At 41.3% G+C, this 19,995-nt stretch overlaps 1 protein-coding gene across 1 annotated transcript in view; it reads left to right on the top strand.

The window, feature by feature from the left end:
- The window catches only part of DNAH11 (dynein axonemal heavy chain 11), a 4,606,558-nt gene that overhangs the window by 3,455,819 nt on the left and 1,130,744 nt on the right, over window positions 1–19,995 (top strand). Inside the window, exon 65 of the mRNA XM_044065542.1 lies at window positions 6,103–6,225. Coding sequence (XP_043921477.1) covers window positions 6,103–6,225 — 123 coding nt within the window. The remainder of the gene's footprint in view (window positions 1–6,102; window positions 6,226–19,995) is intronic.

Raw genomic sequence — 19,995 nt, 5'->3', positions numbered from 1 at the left:
ACAGTCGTTATCCCATGATGCTCTCTTACTAACCTCAGATCTAGTTTGCCGCTGCAACTGATCGCGCGATCTTCGGAGAAGCTCGGGCCAGTAACCTTTTTTTCTTCTCTTTGGACAAATTTCTTATATATATATATATAATTATATATATATATATATATATATATATATATATATAGTTTATCAGGGATCTGATAACACTGTTCTTTAGATATATTTCAGCTGTTTGCTTTTTTTCAGTGAGTTAACTGCAGTGTTATATTTGTTTTTTTTTTCTAAAACTTGGAGTGATTGCTCTTAGGCCTTTGACCATCCTTTAGTTGGCGTTTTACTTGACAGGGCTCTGTCAGGTTGCTTTCCCTATCCCCTTGTTGTTTGTCACATAGAGTGCATATTTAGATTATTTATTTAGGATCTAAACATACTGGTGTTATTATCTGTCTATATATATATATATATATATATATATATATATATATATATATATATATATATATATTACTTTAATCTTATTAGATTGCTGTTCAGGGATCTGAACTTTCTAGAGTTGTTTATCTGATAATTCTGTTATTTAGATATATATTATCAGAGATCTGATAATTCGTGTTTTGATTCTCTCATGTCCGAAAAACAGAAATCGGGATTTAAGAGGTGTACCTGTAGGCAGAAAATGTCCATTACTGATAATCATGTTTCTTGTGTGTATTGCTTGGGGCCAGTACATTTACAAGAGGATTACTCTATCTGCCACTCCTTCAGCAGCAGGGTTATGTTAGAAAGGCGAAGGAAGTTGATGGATAGAGGGCTGTTGAAGCCAGACTTTCAGGAAGCATTGGACAAGACTGACCAGACCTCCAAGTCCTCAAAGGGGTTTGAAGTCTTCAAAGGTGTCCTCAGAGCCCAGGTCCTCTGCTCTGAGCACCTCTGGGAAGACTCGGTTGCTGGCTCCTCAGTCTTCGGAGCCATGCACCGAACTCATATCTCGGAGCCAAATCCCAGTGTTGGAACCGGTGTCAGAAGTGTTGAAGTCTCCGATCCTTAGGTCGGTGGCTTCTTCAGATCCTTTAACCCGTTCTTCCAGGACCCTTTCAGACATCGAAGTGGACTGTGTGTTGCAGAGGCTCTTAGAAAACCCGGCTCTGGCCAAATTGCTTTCGGCTTCGTCTCAACTGACTTTGAAGCCTGCGACCCTCCCTGTTCTCTCATTGGTTCCGGGGGAGAGAGTCGAACTGAGACTTCGGTTCCGACTCTCCCTCTCGGGGCTTCTGCATCCGTCCTCTGGTTTGGAGCCCATGGCCTCAGCCCTGAGGAGGTTGCCGTCTTCCTCAGAACCAGCAGACTCCTTGGGCCGAGACACCGGTGCCTTCGATGCCATGAGGAGGGTCATGTCTGCAAAGACCTTTACCTCTTTGGATCTTTCCTCTTCCTCCCCTAAAGGGCCACATTCTGTCTCTACATCACAGGTTCCTACAAAGTGTCGAGACCCAGAGCCTCAGGTGACCCCATCGGGTGACCCCTGCTCTACGAAGACTTCACCAGACGCCCCCACTGATGATGTCCGTAGGAAGAGAGTGTGCAGGAGGAGGCATTTGGATTCCCCTCAGGAATCCTTAACATCAGACACTGACTTAGATGAATCAGAAGGGTCCTCATGATCCCCCTTGGAGGATGTCTCGTTTGCAGACATATTGGAAATACTAAGGCAGAGGGGCGACTGGCAGTCCCTTACCCCTACTGAGGATTAGTCAGTGCTCCTGAAGGCCTTTGGGTCTCAACCTTCCACCTCCTGGGTTTCTCTGCCCTTTGACAAATTAATGGATTTGGTCACTCGAAGGGCGTCGGAGTCTCCTGATTCCATTGAACCGGTCCCTTGGAGACCCAACAAATTTATCACCTCCCCTCAAGACAGGTTCTTTCTTACTAAGGGAGTTCCCGTTGATGCCATGGTGGTGGCGGTGGCCACCAACAAAGAGATGTCAGAAACCTCTTCTTCTGTCCATCCTCCTAACAGAGACTCTAGGACGATGGACAGATATGGGAAATGCATCTTTAGTTCTGCAACATTTGCAATGAGATCGCTTAACTATTTAACCCATTTTACCCATCTTCAACGAGATCTCCTCAAAGAGCTTGGAGATACTCTGCAGGGCAATACAGATGATACTGTCTCTGAGAAGGTGATGGCACAACTTAACACCCTTAATTCTATTGTGAACTTGTCCATGCGGCTCATTTCTTATGCAGCCGATGGATCGAACTGGGCAGCAGGTTCAACGATAGCTCTGCGGAGACAATCCTGGATGCACTTATGCTCCTTTGCAGAAGCCTTCAAGTCTTCCTTTGTCAACACCCCAGTCAATGGCTCTTCCTTGTTTGGATCCAAAGTCAAGGAGACTCTCACTAGGTGTGAGCTGGAGGGAAAGACTCTATCTGCCGTAGGAGTCCGTTTTTCCACCCCTACTAGACCATACCCCAAATGGCAGAAAGGTGGAAAAATGTGGTTCCGGAAACCCCAAGGAGCTTTCCGAAACACACATAGTGAACCCCCCTCCAGGGGCAGAGGAGGGGGTTATAACAGTAGACGCCACCCAGGTTGCAGAGGGGGTCTGCAGAACCAGGGTGACAGGGAGCAGTTCCTTGGCAAGCCCTATCAGCGCTCCTGAGAGGAGGCCCGACTGTCCTGCTCTGGAGGCAGTCGGGGGTCGCTTGGCTTTATACCCAGATGCCTGGCTAGGAATTACATTAGATTCTTGGGTAAAAAGCATAGTTTCCAGAGGATACATCATTCCCTTTTCAGAATCCCCTTCTATTCGTGCAAGAATTCCAGACGTTCCACCCAGTCTACGGCATCAAGCAGCCATAGAAATTCACAAGCTGCTAGAAAAAAGAGTCATCCAGCCAGTCCTGGTGGACCAGATAGGATCTGGAACTTACTCCAGGTTCTTTTTAGTTACAGAGAAAATGGGGGAACTGGAGGCCCATCTTAGACCTCAGCAAACTCAACACCTTTGTCAAAAAGGAAAAGTTCCGGATGGTCACGCTTCAATCGATATTACCATTTCTAGAAATGAGCAATTGGATGTGCTCTATAGATCTCAAGGATGCGTACCACCTCATCAAAATGGCCAGACCATCCAGAGATCACTCGCATTTCTGGCTGGGGGCCAGTCACTACCAATTCCGTGCACTGCCCTTTGGTCTCACCACAGCCCCCAGAGTGTTCACCAAATGCATGGCAGTGGTCACAGCTCACCTGAGATGGTTAGGATTCCACATGTTTCCATATCTGGATGACTGGCTCCTCACCGCCACCACCAGGCATCAACTGATTTGTTCCAGAGATTACACAATCAACCTGTGTTCCCAGTTAGGCATAACCATAAATTTCGAAAAATCTGCTTTATCACCATCGCAGCATATTTCCTTTATAGAAGCAGATCTAGACACCACCACCACCTTAGTCAGATTGCCTCAAGCAAGAGTAATCTCTCTAAGAAGTCAAGTGTCCTACTAATGGAAAGAAGAGTTCCTGCATTCCAGGTTCTGAAGCTGTTAGGCACCATGGCAGCGACGCTCATAGCTGTTCCTCTGGGACGAATGCACATGAGGATACTCCAATGTGCTCTTCACACAGTGGTCTTATCAACAGCTTCCAATGTCACTCAAGATTCTACTGACAAATGCTTGCTAAAAGGACCTTCTTTGGTGGTTGAACAGCCACCAGGTAACTATAGGTTGCCCATTTGTACTTCCCCCTCCCTCAGCCACAGTGACCATGGATGCTTCCCTGATAGGGTGGGGGGGCTGTTTCAGGGAAGAACTGTCCAAGGCACTTGGTCAGAGATGGAATCCCATTTGCACATCAGTGTCCTAGAGTTTAGAGCGGTGTTTCTAGCGTTGCAACACTTTCACGACTCTCTACCTCGAGAGACGATTGCAATACTGACCGACAACATGTCAGTAGTCTGGTACATCAACAAACAAGGGGGAACCAAGTCTTACCCCTAATGCCAAGAGGCCCTGAGAATTTGGCAGTGGGCTGTATCCACCGGATGCTTTCTGATAGCAGTGCACATCCTGGGGTCATCCAACATGCTAGCGGACAAACTGAGCAGAGCCATTCTGTTGCCTCACGAGTGGTCCCTCAAAGAACAAGTGGCGGAGATGATATTCCGCAGATGGGGCCAGCCTTGCTGCGACCTTTTTGCGTCCCAGATAAATGCCAAATGCAGAAGCTACTTTGCCCTGTACCCTCCGCCAGGGGACAGCCCAAGGGATTCGCTCATACACAATTGGCCCTCGGGTCGCCTTTATGCCTTTCCACCAACCCCTCTGATCCCCAGATTCTTACAGAAAGCCAAATGCTTGGGAAGGACTATTATTTTGATAGCCCCGTTTTGGCCTCGGCAGATATGGTTCCCATTCCTTCAGCAATACCAAGTGGAAGAACCTTGGGTTCTGGACCCATTGCCAGACCTTCTGACTCATTCGTCAGGAGTTCTTCACCCCTCTCTTTTCTCCCTTAAACTGACAGCTTTGCTGCTCCACTTCCCAACCTAGCCAGGTCATATAAATTGTCTTCTGCGGTACAACATATTCTAGTTTCTTCTCATAAAGTCTCCACCAGGAAACTGTACAACATCAAATGGAAGTGATTTGTTCATTGGGCTTCTCAGCATGATATTGATCCCTACGTCGCTCCTATTCATAGTATTCTGGATTTCTTGACTTTGCTTTTTCACGATGGTGCGGCAGCTGCTACTATAAGGGTTCAATTGGATGCTATATCCAACTTTCATGTGGGATGCAAAGGTTCTAACATTATGTCCCACAGATTATGTAAAGCTTTTTTGAAAGAGACTCATCACCTTAGGCCACCCATCAGACATCCTGTTATTCCCTGGAATCTAAATTTGGTGCTGTCTCAACTTATGCTTCCCCCGTCATCTTGTCTTCTGAAGTTTCTTTCTTGGAAGACAATTTACTTGGTGGCTATTACCTCAGCGCGTAGAAGAAAGCTCATTCTACCAGGGCTGTTTCTACGTCTCTGGTTCACGCAGCCCGTTTACCTTTGGACACCATTTGTGCAGCTGCTACTTGGTCCAAACCTCATATGTTTATCACTCATTACAAAGTGGACAGGGCATCCTTTGGTTCCACCGTTCTCGGGAATGTACTCCCATGAGCCGCCCAGGATTAGGGTGCTTGGGACACTACCCACGTGTAAGAACAAACGGCGAGATTGAACAACTTCACATAAAGAAGTTATGTTCATACCATAACGTTCCATGTGAGTTGTTCATCTCGCCTTTGTTCTTACACTCCTCCCACATTCCCCCTCTGGGTTCTGGAAGAACTGGTATGACTGTTGGTCTGGTTGGTCTGACTAGTGCCCTTCCTTCCAGCCAGAATATCTCTTAGCTAATTATAAATAGCTATATACATATGTACATATTGCATTTTTGGTTCTTAGTTGTATTTTTTATTGCTGGGTTCGGCAAACTAAATCTGGGGTTGGTAAGAGAGCATCATGGGATAGGGATTGTGCCTCGAGCTACTCAAAGATCATGAGCTTGGAAAGCGGCCGACTCAGAGCCGATGGATCGGCTCTGTACCCACGTGTAAGAACAAAGGCAAGATGAACAACTCACATGGAACATTATGGTGAGAACATAACTTCTTTTTTTGTACAGTCGATGTCTTTGTTTCTGACTGCCTTTTTATAATTGGCTTCTGGGGGGATGCAGTATCTTTCTTTTTCTGCAGTGGCAGAAGATCCACTGTTAGGAACTCATCTTCATCTGGCTCAGAAGCAACCCAGCTACTTTGTAATATCCCCAGCATATAGTCCAGCCATTCTCAAAGGCTCAGTGAGTACTGTTGGTACAAACACAGATTCACCAAACATATAATTACTGCTGTTTTGTTTTTACTTGTTTCCAATGTTTAACATTTACTGTTTTGAACAAAATTGCTGTCCAGTCCATTTAGAAATTACAACTACTGCCAGGAACATGCAGTAGACTGAAACTGAAAGTTAGTGTTGACATTGTTGGTTTAGGCACCTCTTGTTGAGATTCCTCATTTGTTTCTTATTTACAGTTACCTAGACACCATTGAGAGAGCACTAGGATGTGGTGACACTGTCCTGATAGAAAACATTAAAGAAACTGTGGATCCGGTTTTAGAGCCATTACTTGGACGAAATACCATAAAAAAGGGAAGGTAGGTAATTTTAAAACAGTTCTGAAATAATCTTATTTTAGGATATGAAAATGTGTCTCTTTCCTTTTTATTTATCAGATGAACATATTATTGATGCAGAAATGTATATGAATTCTTAATTCATAAATTGTATAGCATTTCTTGGCAGACTACCTGCAGGAACATCAAAACATATTTTTGTGATATTATATTAAAGAATATATATATATATATATATATATATATATATATATATATATATATATATGGTTCCCATTCAGAAGCCTGAAACATCATAAGCCTGAAAATCAAAGTCCTGAAACCAAAAGCCTGAAAATTCAGAATCCTGAAAACTCAAAATCCTGAAAGCCCAAAATCCTGAAAGACCAAAATCCTGAAACTCAAAATCCTGAAAACACAAATAATGCTAATATGTCACTATAAAGACACTAATATCTACCAACTGACCCTGACCCTAACCCTAACCCTAAGGTCCGTCACTATCGCACACTCACCTGACCCGCGCCCTAACCCTAACTCACTTAAACCACCCCTAACCCCAATATTTGTCACTATTGCATACATGCCTAACCTGCGCCTAACCCTAACTCACTTAAACCGCCCTAACCCTAAAATAAAACCAACCGCACACTTACCTGACCCCAATGCATGACCTAACACCACAGGGCTAACAATAGCAAAGCCACAATGACATCAGTATGTCTATTTTGTGTTTTCAGGATTTTGAGTTTCAGGATTTTGGTCTTTCAGGATTTTGGGCTTTCAGGATTTTGAGTTTTCAGGATTCTGAATTTTCAGGCTTTTGGTTTCAGGATTTTGATTTTCAGGCTTATGATGTTTCAGGCTTCTGAATGGGAACCATATATATATATATATATATATATATATATATATATATATATATATATGGATCTAGGACTATTCACTGAAAGTAGATTTCACTGAAACACATTTGACTGTGCACAATTCACTGAAAGCTCAATTCACTTAAAACACAATTCACTGAAACACATTTCACTGAAAGTTATATATGGCTTTTTCCCCACTGTAGTGCGACCCTGGAGTTGCTGTATATAGTATGGGGGTGTGGGGAGCACCGCCCCCCACATTGAGGGGTGTGGAGGTGTAGCTCCCCACCTATTTTAAATATTTTGAACTATATACATGGATACTTACAATTCCAATAAATTACTCTTTTCTGAACATAATATATATCCAAATTATGTGGGGGTTGGTGCTCCCCCTTACTATATATAACTTTCAGTGAAATGTGTTTCAGTGAATTGTGTTTTCAGTGAATTTAGCTTTCAGTGATTTGTGCACATCATTTGACTTTCAGTGAAATGTGCTTTCAGTGAATAGTCCTAGACCCACTTAAACATGCTTTTGTCTAGGCTTTCTTCCCTTTTTACATTGCAGTGCCTACATTTTTTAAATTAAAAAATAAGGCACTTGCTAACTTTAGTATCTTTATCACATACAGCAATAACTGAAAATGTTTTGCTATATAGCATATAGTTTATATCATGAAATATTTTATACAAATACTGTTAAGAACAGCAATTTTTCTTTTTACTTCCAGAATGAACTTAGAGCTTGTGATTGGAAACCTGTTAAAAACCTTCCACTCAATGAAGCTGTGACATATTTTAACTCACAATTTCTTGCCATCCTAGATAGGGATGCGCCCCAACGATCTATAAGAATGAAATTCAAACCAGCCCCATGGCTAACACTTGAAACTAAGAATAAAATACTACAAAGAAATAAGGCTTGGCATAACTGGAGAACTAACAAAACCTCTCCTGATAGACAAATCTTTAGACAATTAAGAAATATGACGAAAAGGGCTATACTATCTGACAAAAAGAACTACTATAGCAAGCTTCAACAAACTCACCAAAAGCAACCTCAGAAATTCTGGGCAAGCATCAATAGTCTCCTTAAACCTGGTCACTGTAGTACACCATCTCCTCATGATGCTGACCAAAACACCCCACTCCAAACTGCGAATAATTTCAACACTTACTTTACAGAGACCATCCAGTCCTTGGCTAGCCAGCTTTCTTCTGATAATATGAACCTAACTTCCCATAGTTCCATAACCCTACCAACTTTCACATTCCACCCCATCTCTACTAACTCTATCTATAAAATCCTCATAAAGCTTAAACCTTCTTCCCCCTCAGCAGACCAACTACCTGCTGAGTACCTGCAAATAGCAGCAAATTCCATTGCCTTTCCCATATCCATCCTGCTAAATAGAACCATTAATGAAGGTATCATCCCAGATATTTGGAAGGTCTCCCATATCATCCCACTTCATAAAGGTGGAAAATCCACTGATTATTCCAACTACAGACCAATAGCTCTTCTTTCACCCTTAGCTAAAGTCATGGAAAATGTATTCACCATCAGTTACTTAACCACTTAATGAAACACAATATTTTGGCTACTTGCCAACATGGCTTTAGGCCATTTCACAGCACCACCACCGCCCTTCTATCCTTCACTGATACCATCAATAAAGACCGTAATAACAGCACCCTCTCTTCTGCTCTCTTCATTGACTTGTCAAAGGCTTTTGATATGGTCAACCATCCCCTACTGATAAATACCCTAGAACTTCTGGCCCTCGACCCCCCAGCTATTCAATGGTTCAAATCTTACCTTAACAATAGGCAACAAGCAGTTGTCTGGCAAAATAAACTGTCATCCCTTCTACCAGTCTCCATAGGAGTCCCCAGGGCTCAATTCTAGGACCTCTTCTTTTTCTCTCTTTATCAACGACCTTCACATTGCAGTCCCTGAGGCCACCTGTATTCAATATGCCGACGATTCAACACTTATATGCTCCGCTAACTCCACCTCAGACCTCCACTACATAACCCAAAGGGTATTTAAAATGGTTGAAGAATGGTTCCTAAAACGTTGCCTTCTTCTCAATGCCAAAAAAACCAAGCTGCTACTATTTCCACCTACCAATAGGTCCCCACCTATTGATCTCTATTGTATCTAGCAAAGGCACCCTGATAACACCTGAACAATCTACCAAACTGCTCGGAGTGACTATCGACAACAACCTCTCCTATGATATTCACATTAACAACACCATACAAGCAGTGAACAGAAAAATTGGTTCCTTATACAGAATCAAACCTTTCCTTACTCCTCAAGCCAGAACCACCATTGCCCACTCTCACTTAATCTCTACACTTTCTATGCTTCATCTATTTATACTAATTTAAAAGAACAAACCTCCAAAAAATTTCTCATGCCTATAACAATATCGCCAGGTTTGCTACCAGCAACCCATACAAAACACACCATTGTCTTAATCTTAAGCAACTCAACTGGCTTGAATTACCTAACTTACTAACATTTTCTCAACTCATCATTGCTCATAAAATCTTTTATCAACCTAAAATACTCCGATTCTCACTAACCTTATCACCCCATACACAAATCTAACTTCACTGTTCCTCTGCTAGATTACTTGTCTGTACTATGAAGTCTAATAACTTGTCAGGTGATAGCATTTTCTCAAATACTGTTGGTAAACAATGGAACCTCCTACCAACAGACCTAACTAAAATACCATCCCTTTCTCTCTTTAAACTAAGACTCAAACTTCACCTAAAATCTCACTGGATATGCCCCTGCACAAACCCTGACTAACTGCCTCCTCCTTCACTTCTATCTTCCTACTCCCTAGGGTCCACTTTGACCCTTTACCCCACTAATTATGATTACTGATCTCATTTCCTTGCTCTAGGACTTCTCCTCTCTTCTACCTACTTCCTCTTCAACATTCCTATTTCTCTCCTGTTTACAAAGGTTTGCATAGAATTTTAATATTTTTTTTCCCTCCATACTCTGTTTTTCAATGTTTAAAATTGCTAATGTAATTTCCAATATTAATCTTTATTTTGTATAAATGTTTTTCTGGAGCTTTTCTCCTCGGGCCTCTACTGAAAATGGACATGTATCCAGTTAGACTAGCCCGGTCAACAAATGTAAAATAAAAATAAATAAATACTTTTTTTTCCTTTTAGTGTCTTTCCATACATTAATGACATGAAGTGGGGTGTACGCTTTTTAGAACCACACAAGTTTAACAACGTTAACAGAAGTTCAGTCTTTCTACTTTTTCTTGCAAAGCCATATTTCACAAATGTGATTGATGCTTTATAATTTCACTTTTATTTGCTAATTTCAGTGTTGCTGGTCTTCTTCCTGTTCATTCCTGTCTCCCAACCCTAGAATCTGGTTCAAGTCAAAGTTTATTATCAGAATAATGAGAAGCAGAGTTCCCCTTTCTGTTTATTGGCTTGCTGTTTGTTGGACATACTCTTGTATTTCTTCCTTAGCCTATTCTGCATCAAAAATTACATTGATCCTTCAGTAAAAATATTTTGAAGACAGCTGGATACAACAGCTTGAATCTCACACCTGCCTCTCAACATTCTGTGATTGCTGTGATAACTTTGTCTTTTGCCTGGTGTACAGGGAATAATAATTTACCACAAGCACCGTACTGACTCCAGTGTTTAATTCTTTGCCCTTCTGCCACAGTTTTATCAGGATTAGATCTTTCTGCTGGCATGATTGCATTTTTACTATTACACAGCTTGGCTGCTTTCTCATGTCCGGGTTTGAAACCTACACACAATGTACCCTTTAATTAACAAATCCTGCTGTGGATTACCAGTATAGTTGCTTATTTGTGCTCTCATAAATGTAATAGTTTGTTTCTTTAATTTTGTCTGGCACAGCACAGAGTCTCAGTTTTTCCCTATGTGCTCTATTCTGTAACTCTTCTTGAGCATTGCCATACTCAGTGAGCCTTTTCTTCATTTCAGCCTCTGATTTTTGCAGTTTTATGAGTTCATCTGAATAGCTGTTTAAAGCCTCTTCGATTTTTTTACCCTTTTGTTATTTGGGTCGATATAGTCCTTCAGTGTTTCATTTATTTTAATCATCTCTGAGCATATTTGATTTATTTTTTCCTCTGTATTACTGGAAGACATGTCTTGCACAAAAGCTAGAGCTTGAACTGCCTTTTGCTGAACAGCTTGCAGGATTCTTCCCAGTTATTGTTTCTCTTCACCTGTTTTAGTTGATTTTCTTTCAGGCTTTCATAGTTTTTTCTTTGCCGGCATCCAGACCGTGTACTTACTAGCCAGTGACTAAATTTACTAAATATGGCAGAGTTGCTGGCCCCTATCTCTCTGTTTCTTTTTTCACATTGGGAAAGCTGAAATGAAGCTGTTGGTCAGTGTGTAACCATCTTGGAAGTCCATGAAACTGAGCAGGTTTCAGTCATGCTGCTCCCTCCCTTCCTCTGACAAAGGCTTGGGAAGTCATGGATGTGCCTGTTGGTGTGAGATATGGAAATGGGTTACATCTCATATTTCTGATTTTATTGAATTTGATGGCATCCACAGACTTTACCATCCTGTTGGTATGCCTCAGTTTGTGGGTACTTTTGTAGACAATATATTGATATTGGCTGTGGAGTTCTCATTGTGTCAGATTCATTTCTTGTTTCCTATCTTTCCTGCTACTTCATTTATTGGTGGTGTGTTTCATTAACCTGGTGGTAGAGCCCTTCCTTTTTTTTGCCAGTGCCTAGTGATCGATACATTTCTTTTCATGCAAGAGACTCATCTTGGGGCAGCCCTGGACCGAGTAATATGGAACAGCTGTAAGAAGTACTAAAACATTTGAATCCTGGAAATGAAGATATGGTAATAGCTTTGTAGGCTCTGGGGAACCTAGTGAATTCTGGTACCTTCTTAATGAAGTTAGACAGGCACTCAGACATGTGTCATACAAGTAAGTAATGGATAAGAAATCCTACCCTCTTTGCCAGGAAATATTTGAGTTTGGCTGTGGGACATTTATTTATTTATTTACTGTTTGCTTATTGGGTATATGGGCCGGTGTACTGACACTTTTCAGTAATGATCTGATCTTAAAGAGCAGAAAGTACATTATGATTTTAATACTGAAATATATCCTATACAGACTGGGCAGCTGTTAAAAGTTCATTACTGAGTGATAGCATTCAATATAGATAGAGAAAGGTTAAGAAAATCCAGTCAGAAAATAAAAAAGAAAATCTAGTCAGAGTGGACTAAGAAGTATAAAGAAAAAAGAAAAAACAAGCAAACATATGTATAAAATACATTGCAATTGTGTATACAAAAAAGCCAATGCTGTGGCTTACCAACTGAAAAATCAATGACAAACTGTTGGTACAGATAGAACGGTTGGTGGTTACTGACAAATGTAGTGTTAGTGGGCTGTTTAAAAAAAAAAGGGAATGGAAGAGAAAAGTATGTTTTGATATACACAATAAATGCTAATATGGGAGTGACTTTGTAACAAAGAGAACAAATGATATGCATAACAGTTGTTTGAAAAACTGAAGGAACTAGAAGCAGAAGAAAAAAAATGAATGGGCCCTGCATACTGAGTCATGCAATGTGGAAAAAAATAAATCAGAGCTAATGCAATCACACTGATTTAGAAACTTGCCCAGTAATGCTCAATGTGTGGTGTCATGATAGCATGTCAAGGCTTGCAGCTGCAAGAGACAAGTTACACAGAGCAAGTACAGATTACAGTACTGTAACAGGTACATGGTTTCAGACCATACTTCTCAAATGTCCCTGACTGTGCAGAATATACCTGATTTTGCCCTGTCCCTCATGAAGCTTTTTCTCAGGCAAATTACTTAGAATCCACTCATTCACTAATATTAACCATTAACAGTTTCATAGTTATTGCTTATAAATTGCATGTTGATGCAAAACCTCTTAAATTGTTGAGTGAATCTCAGTAATATTTTAAAATGATTCCAGAATTTAGGGCCTTTGCCACACCAGTATTTTCCAGTTTTAGCTGTTTGAAGAATTTTTGAGCAAAGAAGTTGACAGGTATGCCAAAATGTGCTATAAACTAGAAGAGATTATGTATTAAACATGAGGACAAGAAGAGCGAGGTTAGTGTCTGCAGGCTATGGTACAACAGAAATCAATGTCTTCTTTGAGTAGTACTGTTAGTAAACACAACAGTACATGAGTATAGTTACCTGCTATGAGCTATCAGTCATAGCAGCAAACAGCTCAAATTACCTTTAGCACTTTGACTGCTAGGAAAGATAAGTGTATAGGGGAAGGGGAGATGAGTTGAAGGAATACAACTCTGACATAATAAAAGAAGGAAAATTAGCCACTTTGCAATACAGCAGCAATGAAATACACTTAGGGGGAGATGAGTTGAAGGACTACAACTCTGGCATAACAAAAGAAGGAAAATTAGCCACTTGCAATGCAACAGCAATGAAATGCACTTAGGCTGTTCTGGGAGATGATCTAAAGGCAAACAGGGATAGTCACTGAACCATATCAAATGATAATTAACCTGACTGAGTGAAAGAAAGCAGGAGGTATATGAAATACCATATTATGTGAGTGAATGAAACATGAGCTTTGCAGCTAAGCTGTTTGTATGATGTAATCTTCTAGAGCCACACACACTGCATTGTGAGATAGGAAGTAATGAGGTAAAAATGCTATATAATCTATCTGCAGGGAAGCCGCCAGGAACGCATGGTGTTCATGTGGAAAACTGGAAGTTAGGAGGAAAGAAAATGATCTGGAAGATTTTGTTTAATGGTATTTTAAAAGGAGAAGCACCAAAATCTTGAGAGTAAGCTGTAGTGGCTGTAGATCAGTGTGTGTATTGAACCAATCAGCCCCTATAGCTAGATAGCGCATGCATATAAGTTACTGAGCACATGTGAGATCAGTGCCATTTTGTACAGTCAGCCAGAGTGAATACAGTCATGAATGGAGATGCACATGTGAGACTGTTTGAATTAATGAGTGAATCAGTTAGCTTAAGTACATGTCCCAGTTACGGTTCCTGATGTGTTCATCTACAATAAATTTCTTGAACACATACACAACTTGATTGTCTCTTTTGAATGCATGAGACAAGCGACCTGGTGTTAGAAGTGGGATATGAAGTTGAAGGAACTCACAAGCCATGAGGCACAAAGTTAAAAGTGGAGGAATATATGGGAGGGAACTCGTCAGTGGAGTATGTGGCGAAGATTCATAACATTCAAATGATAAATGGAATGTCTGAAATTGAGACATATTGATAAAACTATTCAAAATAAATACAGAAGTGTTTGAAATTATTTCCAAAATGTTTAAAATGTACAAAAAAGCTAAAACGACAGAATTGTTTCACAATTTACTACTTTCCCCATTAACTAAAGCTATTCAAAGCATCCAAAGTTTCTGGAATATTCACAGTGTTGAAACAAAGCCATTTTGGAGAAATTGTTGAGCAGCTGAACATAATTACAAGTACCTGGAATATGCTTACATTTAAACAAATTTTGTTATGGCAGTGGGATTTCATAGACCTGGACCACTGTTTTTTGATAACAATATTGTTAAGAATTGGAGAGTGTTTGAGTAAGAATATGATATTTTCATATAGGCTACATTTTCTGTTAAAGACGCATGTACAAAAGCATTTATACTCCTTAATTTAGGAGGCTCAGAAGCCATTGAGAGGGAACATTCACTTGTGTATGCAACTTCTGTGTATGCTGGGGAGGGGGAACCCGCCATATTTTGACCCAGGCTGAAATGCAGGAAGAACATGAGTGCTTAAAATCAAAATTCTGAGAAATGTGTAACCCTGAAACGAATATTACAATGGAAAGGCACATATTTTACACAAGAAATCAAAAGCCTGGTGAAACTATAGCAGCATATATTACTGATTTGAGAAATAAAGCTAAAATGTGCAGATTTGGTGATTTACAAGATGAGTTGATAAAAGACAGGCTTGTGTGTGGTGTTAATGATGCAATGAGATAGATTTTGTTTCAAGACAGTGATTTAGCATTAAGCAAAGACATAGAGATTTGTCAAATTCATGAGCTAACAGAAAAGCACACAAATATGCTTAAGAATGAGAAACGTATGCTTGCAGTATCTACCAGTGCGAATGTTGATAGTGTACAACAGAAATCTAAGATGAAAGAGCAATACAAACCAAAGACTGTGCCACCACTCAACCTTAACTATAAACTGAATGGGGCCACAATGAACAATCATATTGTTAACTGTTGTTATTGTGGAGGCAACCATGAACCTAAATGAGAGAAATGTTTAGCTTTTGGGCAGCAATGTCAGCAATTTAAAAAGTGGAATCATGTCAAAAGGCTTTGCAAGTCTAAAGTGGCACATACTTTTATTAAAAGAGAGCATCTGAAGAAGCAAGTAGATCAGATAGAGAGCTGTGAGCAAACTTTCTATGTTGATTATGTCTCTGTGATGGATGAAACAGTTAAAACAGTAGATTGTCAGTTGGTGGCAAAGAGTGAAATATTTTGTACTGTATGAATTAATGGGACATAAAATAGACACTGGGTCTAAGTGCAATGTTATATCAGCACAAATGTTTGCCACAGAACGAGTTGGTGAGAAACTTGATTCAGCAAAGTGGGCAAAACTACTTGTGTATGGTGGTGAAGAGATTCAAACTGATGGCACAGTAGTTCTCACATGCCATTCTGCTGGGAACAGCTATGACTTGCAGGTTTACGTAGTCGAAAGACATGTGTAGTCACTGATAGGCCTCAGAGACAGCTTGAGAATGGGACCGATTTTGTTTATTAAAGAGGTCCACCATATAAGTCTGAACAACCATGATAATTTTACACAGACCATTTTTTGTGAATATGCTGATATTTTCAAAGACAAGCTTTGTAAACTTTCAGTCACATATTACATGAAGTTAGTCCAGTTGTCAGACCAACAAGGAAGATTCTGATAGCAATGCAGAGCAAAGTAAAAGCAAAACTGGATGAAATGGTGAATTTGGGTGTAATTACTCCAGTGGAAGAACCAACTGAATGGGTATCATCCATGGTCATAGCTCATAACAAAAGCTCAGATGATATTCGAATATGTATTGATCCATGAGACTTAAACAAAGCGCTTAAATGTCCTCATCATCCAATGCACACAGTAGAAATAGCAGCTGCTCTAATGCCAAATACCACTATTTTTTTCTGTCTTAGTTGCAAAAAGTAAATTTTGGTAAATTTCATCGGATCGCAAGTCTTCATTGTTAACCACTTTCAGTACACCATTTGGAAGGTACAGAATTTTTAGAATACCATTTGGGATAAATTCTGCCAGTGAAGTCTTTCAACGTGTTCTGGAACAATTTTTTTTTGGTTAGCCATGTGCTATCATAGTAGATATTATTGTAGGGGGCAATGGTGAAGATGAACATGACAGAAACCTTAAGAAAGTTCTAGACCGTGCTCGTGAAGTACATTTTAAACTGAATCCTCAGAAATGTCTCTCCACCCAAGATTGTGCTAGACAGTCAAGAGGAGAAGGTTAAGACCCACACTACACCTCAAGCAACACATAGCCCTTCTAAACCCACACCACCAACACACCCACACATAGCAACACTAAACCCACATATGTGGAGGTCCTTAACAGTAACCTGCCCAAGCAACAAGGACATCCAAAGCTGAAACGCAAACACCAATCACAACTGAAGTGTCACATAGCTCACAACACCAGTATGCCATCCAACAACAGCCCCCTAAGGCAAGTCAACGTACCCAACACTTTAGTCATAGGTGACTCTATAGTCAGACAAACTGATGTCCCACTCATCAGGCTGAACAAGGAAAAAATTACAGTCAGCTCCCTATCGGGTGCCAGGATCCGCCACAAAACGCATGCACTCAAGTCACTCCACAACAAGTACAAAAATGACTCTGTCATTGTCCATGTTGGAGTGAATGACTTGAGATGTACCACCCCAGACTACATGAAAAGAGACATGGAAGAGCTCTCAGATCATGTGGCCCAGGCAGGTATGACCCTATCGCTGAGTAGCATCCTGCCTTTGCCCAGAAGGATACCACTGTCTTTGTCTTTTCGGCTTTTCCCGGTTAGGGGTTGCCACAGCAGAACTCCGGTCCGCTAATGATTGGCAGTAGATTTTTATGGTGCTGAGTTGCCAGCCCGACACCCAACCTTCAGCGAAGGCACTCCCATTCACGCATGTCTTTCAAACGCCACTCGACTGCGGGGAGGACATGCAAACTCCACACAGAAGGCACTCCAGTTGAGAATCAAACAGGAGAATCTCTTGCTGTGAGGCAACAACACTACCGCTGCACCACCGTGGCTCAGAATGATACCACAGTATAAGGACATAATGATTGACCAACAATTGGCTAAGCTTCTGGTGTCATTCAAAGGGGATCCAGTATCTGTCTGCCTTGGATGACATGATCGACAGACCATGATGCTTTGCCAGAGATGGTCTGCACATGTCGCCCCTGGGATTCAGGTTACTGGCTAAGGCTCTTGCCACCCCTATAGTGCCTTTTTTAGGCAAAGTTCAAAGGACAAAACTACCACCGTAACAGGTACAAGCATGCAAAATCTGAAGGTAATGCTACTCAATGCTAGAAGTCTAAACCTCAAAATGCACTTTCTCGAGGCACTCCTAAAAATGGAGAACATCAATATCTGTGCAGTAACTGAGACCTGGTTCAAGGCTCCAGATAGCACCCCTGCAATACCAGGCTACAACTCTTACCACACTTTTCAGCCACCAAGCCAGGACTGAAACACTAAAGGTGGAGGAGTGTCCATATTCACCAAGGATATTCACAACACCAGGCTAGTTGCCCAACACAATGCGTCTGAAATTCTTCAGATGCAACTAACACTAGGTAAGACTGCAATCCAAATTGTAGCTTGCTACAGATCCCCCACCATGCCCCAAGATTGTGACTACACCTTTCTAAACATACTGGAAAATATTAAGATACAACCAAACACCCTAATACTTTGTGATTTCAATTACCCTGCCATTAACTGGGAAAACTACTCGTGTACCAACACCTTTGCCCAACGGTTCTTGGAATTCGTAAATTCCAACGCCCTGGATCAACTAATCCTTAGTCCCACCAGGGGCTCCAATATCCTAGACCTGGTCATTACCAACATGGGAAATCAATGCTCCACACCTATGGTCACCCCGTCGTTGGTCAGGTCTGACCATAAGCTAATCACCCTTGACATCCACATCCCACCCCCATCCTCCAGTAAGGAAACCTCCGTAAAAAACTTCTCCAAAGCCAACTTCATGCTACTCAAGTCAGAAGTGACAAACTTCATGACACCCATACAGACAGGAACTGAAAGTTCGACTGCTGAATCCTACACTAAGGCACTGTATGAGCACATCCACTCCTGCATGAATCGTGCCATCCCCAATAGAACCAAGATGCTCTCCTCTAAAAAAAGGAAGCCAATCTGGTGGTCCCTTGCCATAAACAAACTTTACAACAAAAGGAATAAACTGTTGCAGAAAAGAGGAAAATCCCAGGATGCAAAAAACTCCCTTATCAGCCTCAGTAAGAAGCTGAGATCCCTCATAAATTCCTCCAAAGCTAGTTATGAAAATAAATTTGCCAAAGATTCCAAAGACAACCACAAGGCATTCTATAGCTATGTCAAGAATCTAAATGGCAATGCTCAGATCTACTCTGAGTTACAACAAAATGGCATTAAATATACTGATCCCAAGGATATTGCCAGTATCCTGGCAGATCGATTCAGTGCAAATTTCACCCCCCTCACCCCATAAAGGGCCCATCGCAATACTGAAAGATTGCCAAATTCCGGTAATAATGGTCACACAGGTAAAAAAACGCACTCTCCAAATCTAAGAATACAGCATCCATGGGACCAGATGTCATCCCAGACTGTGTACTATATGAACTACAAAATGAAATGGCACCTCATCTAAGTGTCATGTTTAAACATAGCCTCATCTCAGACCTCGTGCCCACTGAGTGGCGCACTGCTACAGTTATCCCACTCACCAAGGGGGGATCCACCTTGGATCCCGGGAACTACCGCCCCATCAGTCTGACGAGCCTGATCTGCAAGGTCATGGAATGTATTATCATGGAACTTATAAACAAAGACATTGGCAACCTTCAAACACTGGACACCATGCAGTTTGGGTTCGTGAAGGGCCGATCTTGTCTCCTGAACCTGATTGACTTCTTCTAATCAGTCTCCAGAGCCGCAGGCAAGGGTAAGGTGGCCCACACAGCCTATCTGGACCTCGCCAAGGCCTTTGACACCATCCCCCACTCTAGAATCATAGATAAACTTACTAAGCTGGGCATTAATCCCTACATCACTTGATGGGTTGCCAACTGGTTTACTGACAGAACCCACAGTGTAAAAGTAGCTGACTCCAAATCCAGCTCCAGACAAGTGACAAGTGGAGTATCTCAGAGTTCAGTCCTGGGACTGCTCTTGTTTGGCGTCTACTTCTCTGAAGTACAGGCCAGCACTAAGGGACTCTGGCTAACAGAGTTTGCAGATGACTGCAAACTGGGAGCCATTATTGAATCCCCAAATGATGTGGATATTGTACAAAAGGGCCTTACAGAAACAGATGTTTGGTGCTAGAGCCATGGGCTCAAGCTCAATGCCAAGAAATGTATAGTTATTCCCTTTGGGAAAAAACATGTACCCATGAATTACCACATAGGTAGCAGTACACTAAACACCGAAAGTGTGATAAGTGACTTAGGGACACAGGTGGACAGTGGTCTCACCTTCGATAACCACATCACCACAACAGTCAGGAAATCCTTCTATGTGGCACACCTCA

The sequence above is a fragment of the Protopterus annectens genome, chromosome 3.part0 (assembly GCF_019279795.1).
Source record: "Protopterus annectens isolate FY-2018-M chromosome 3.part0, PAN1.0, whole genome shotgun sequence".
In the NCBI taxonomy this organism is placed as follows: Eukaryota; Metazoa; Chordata; order Ceratodontiformes; family Protopteridae; genus Protopterus; species Protopterus annectens.
The sequence above is the reverse complement of the archived record's forward strand: the minus strand, read 5'-3'. Positions and strand labels throughout refer to the sequence as shown.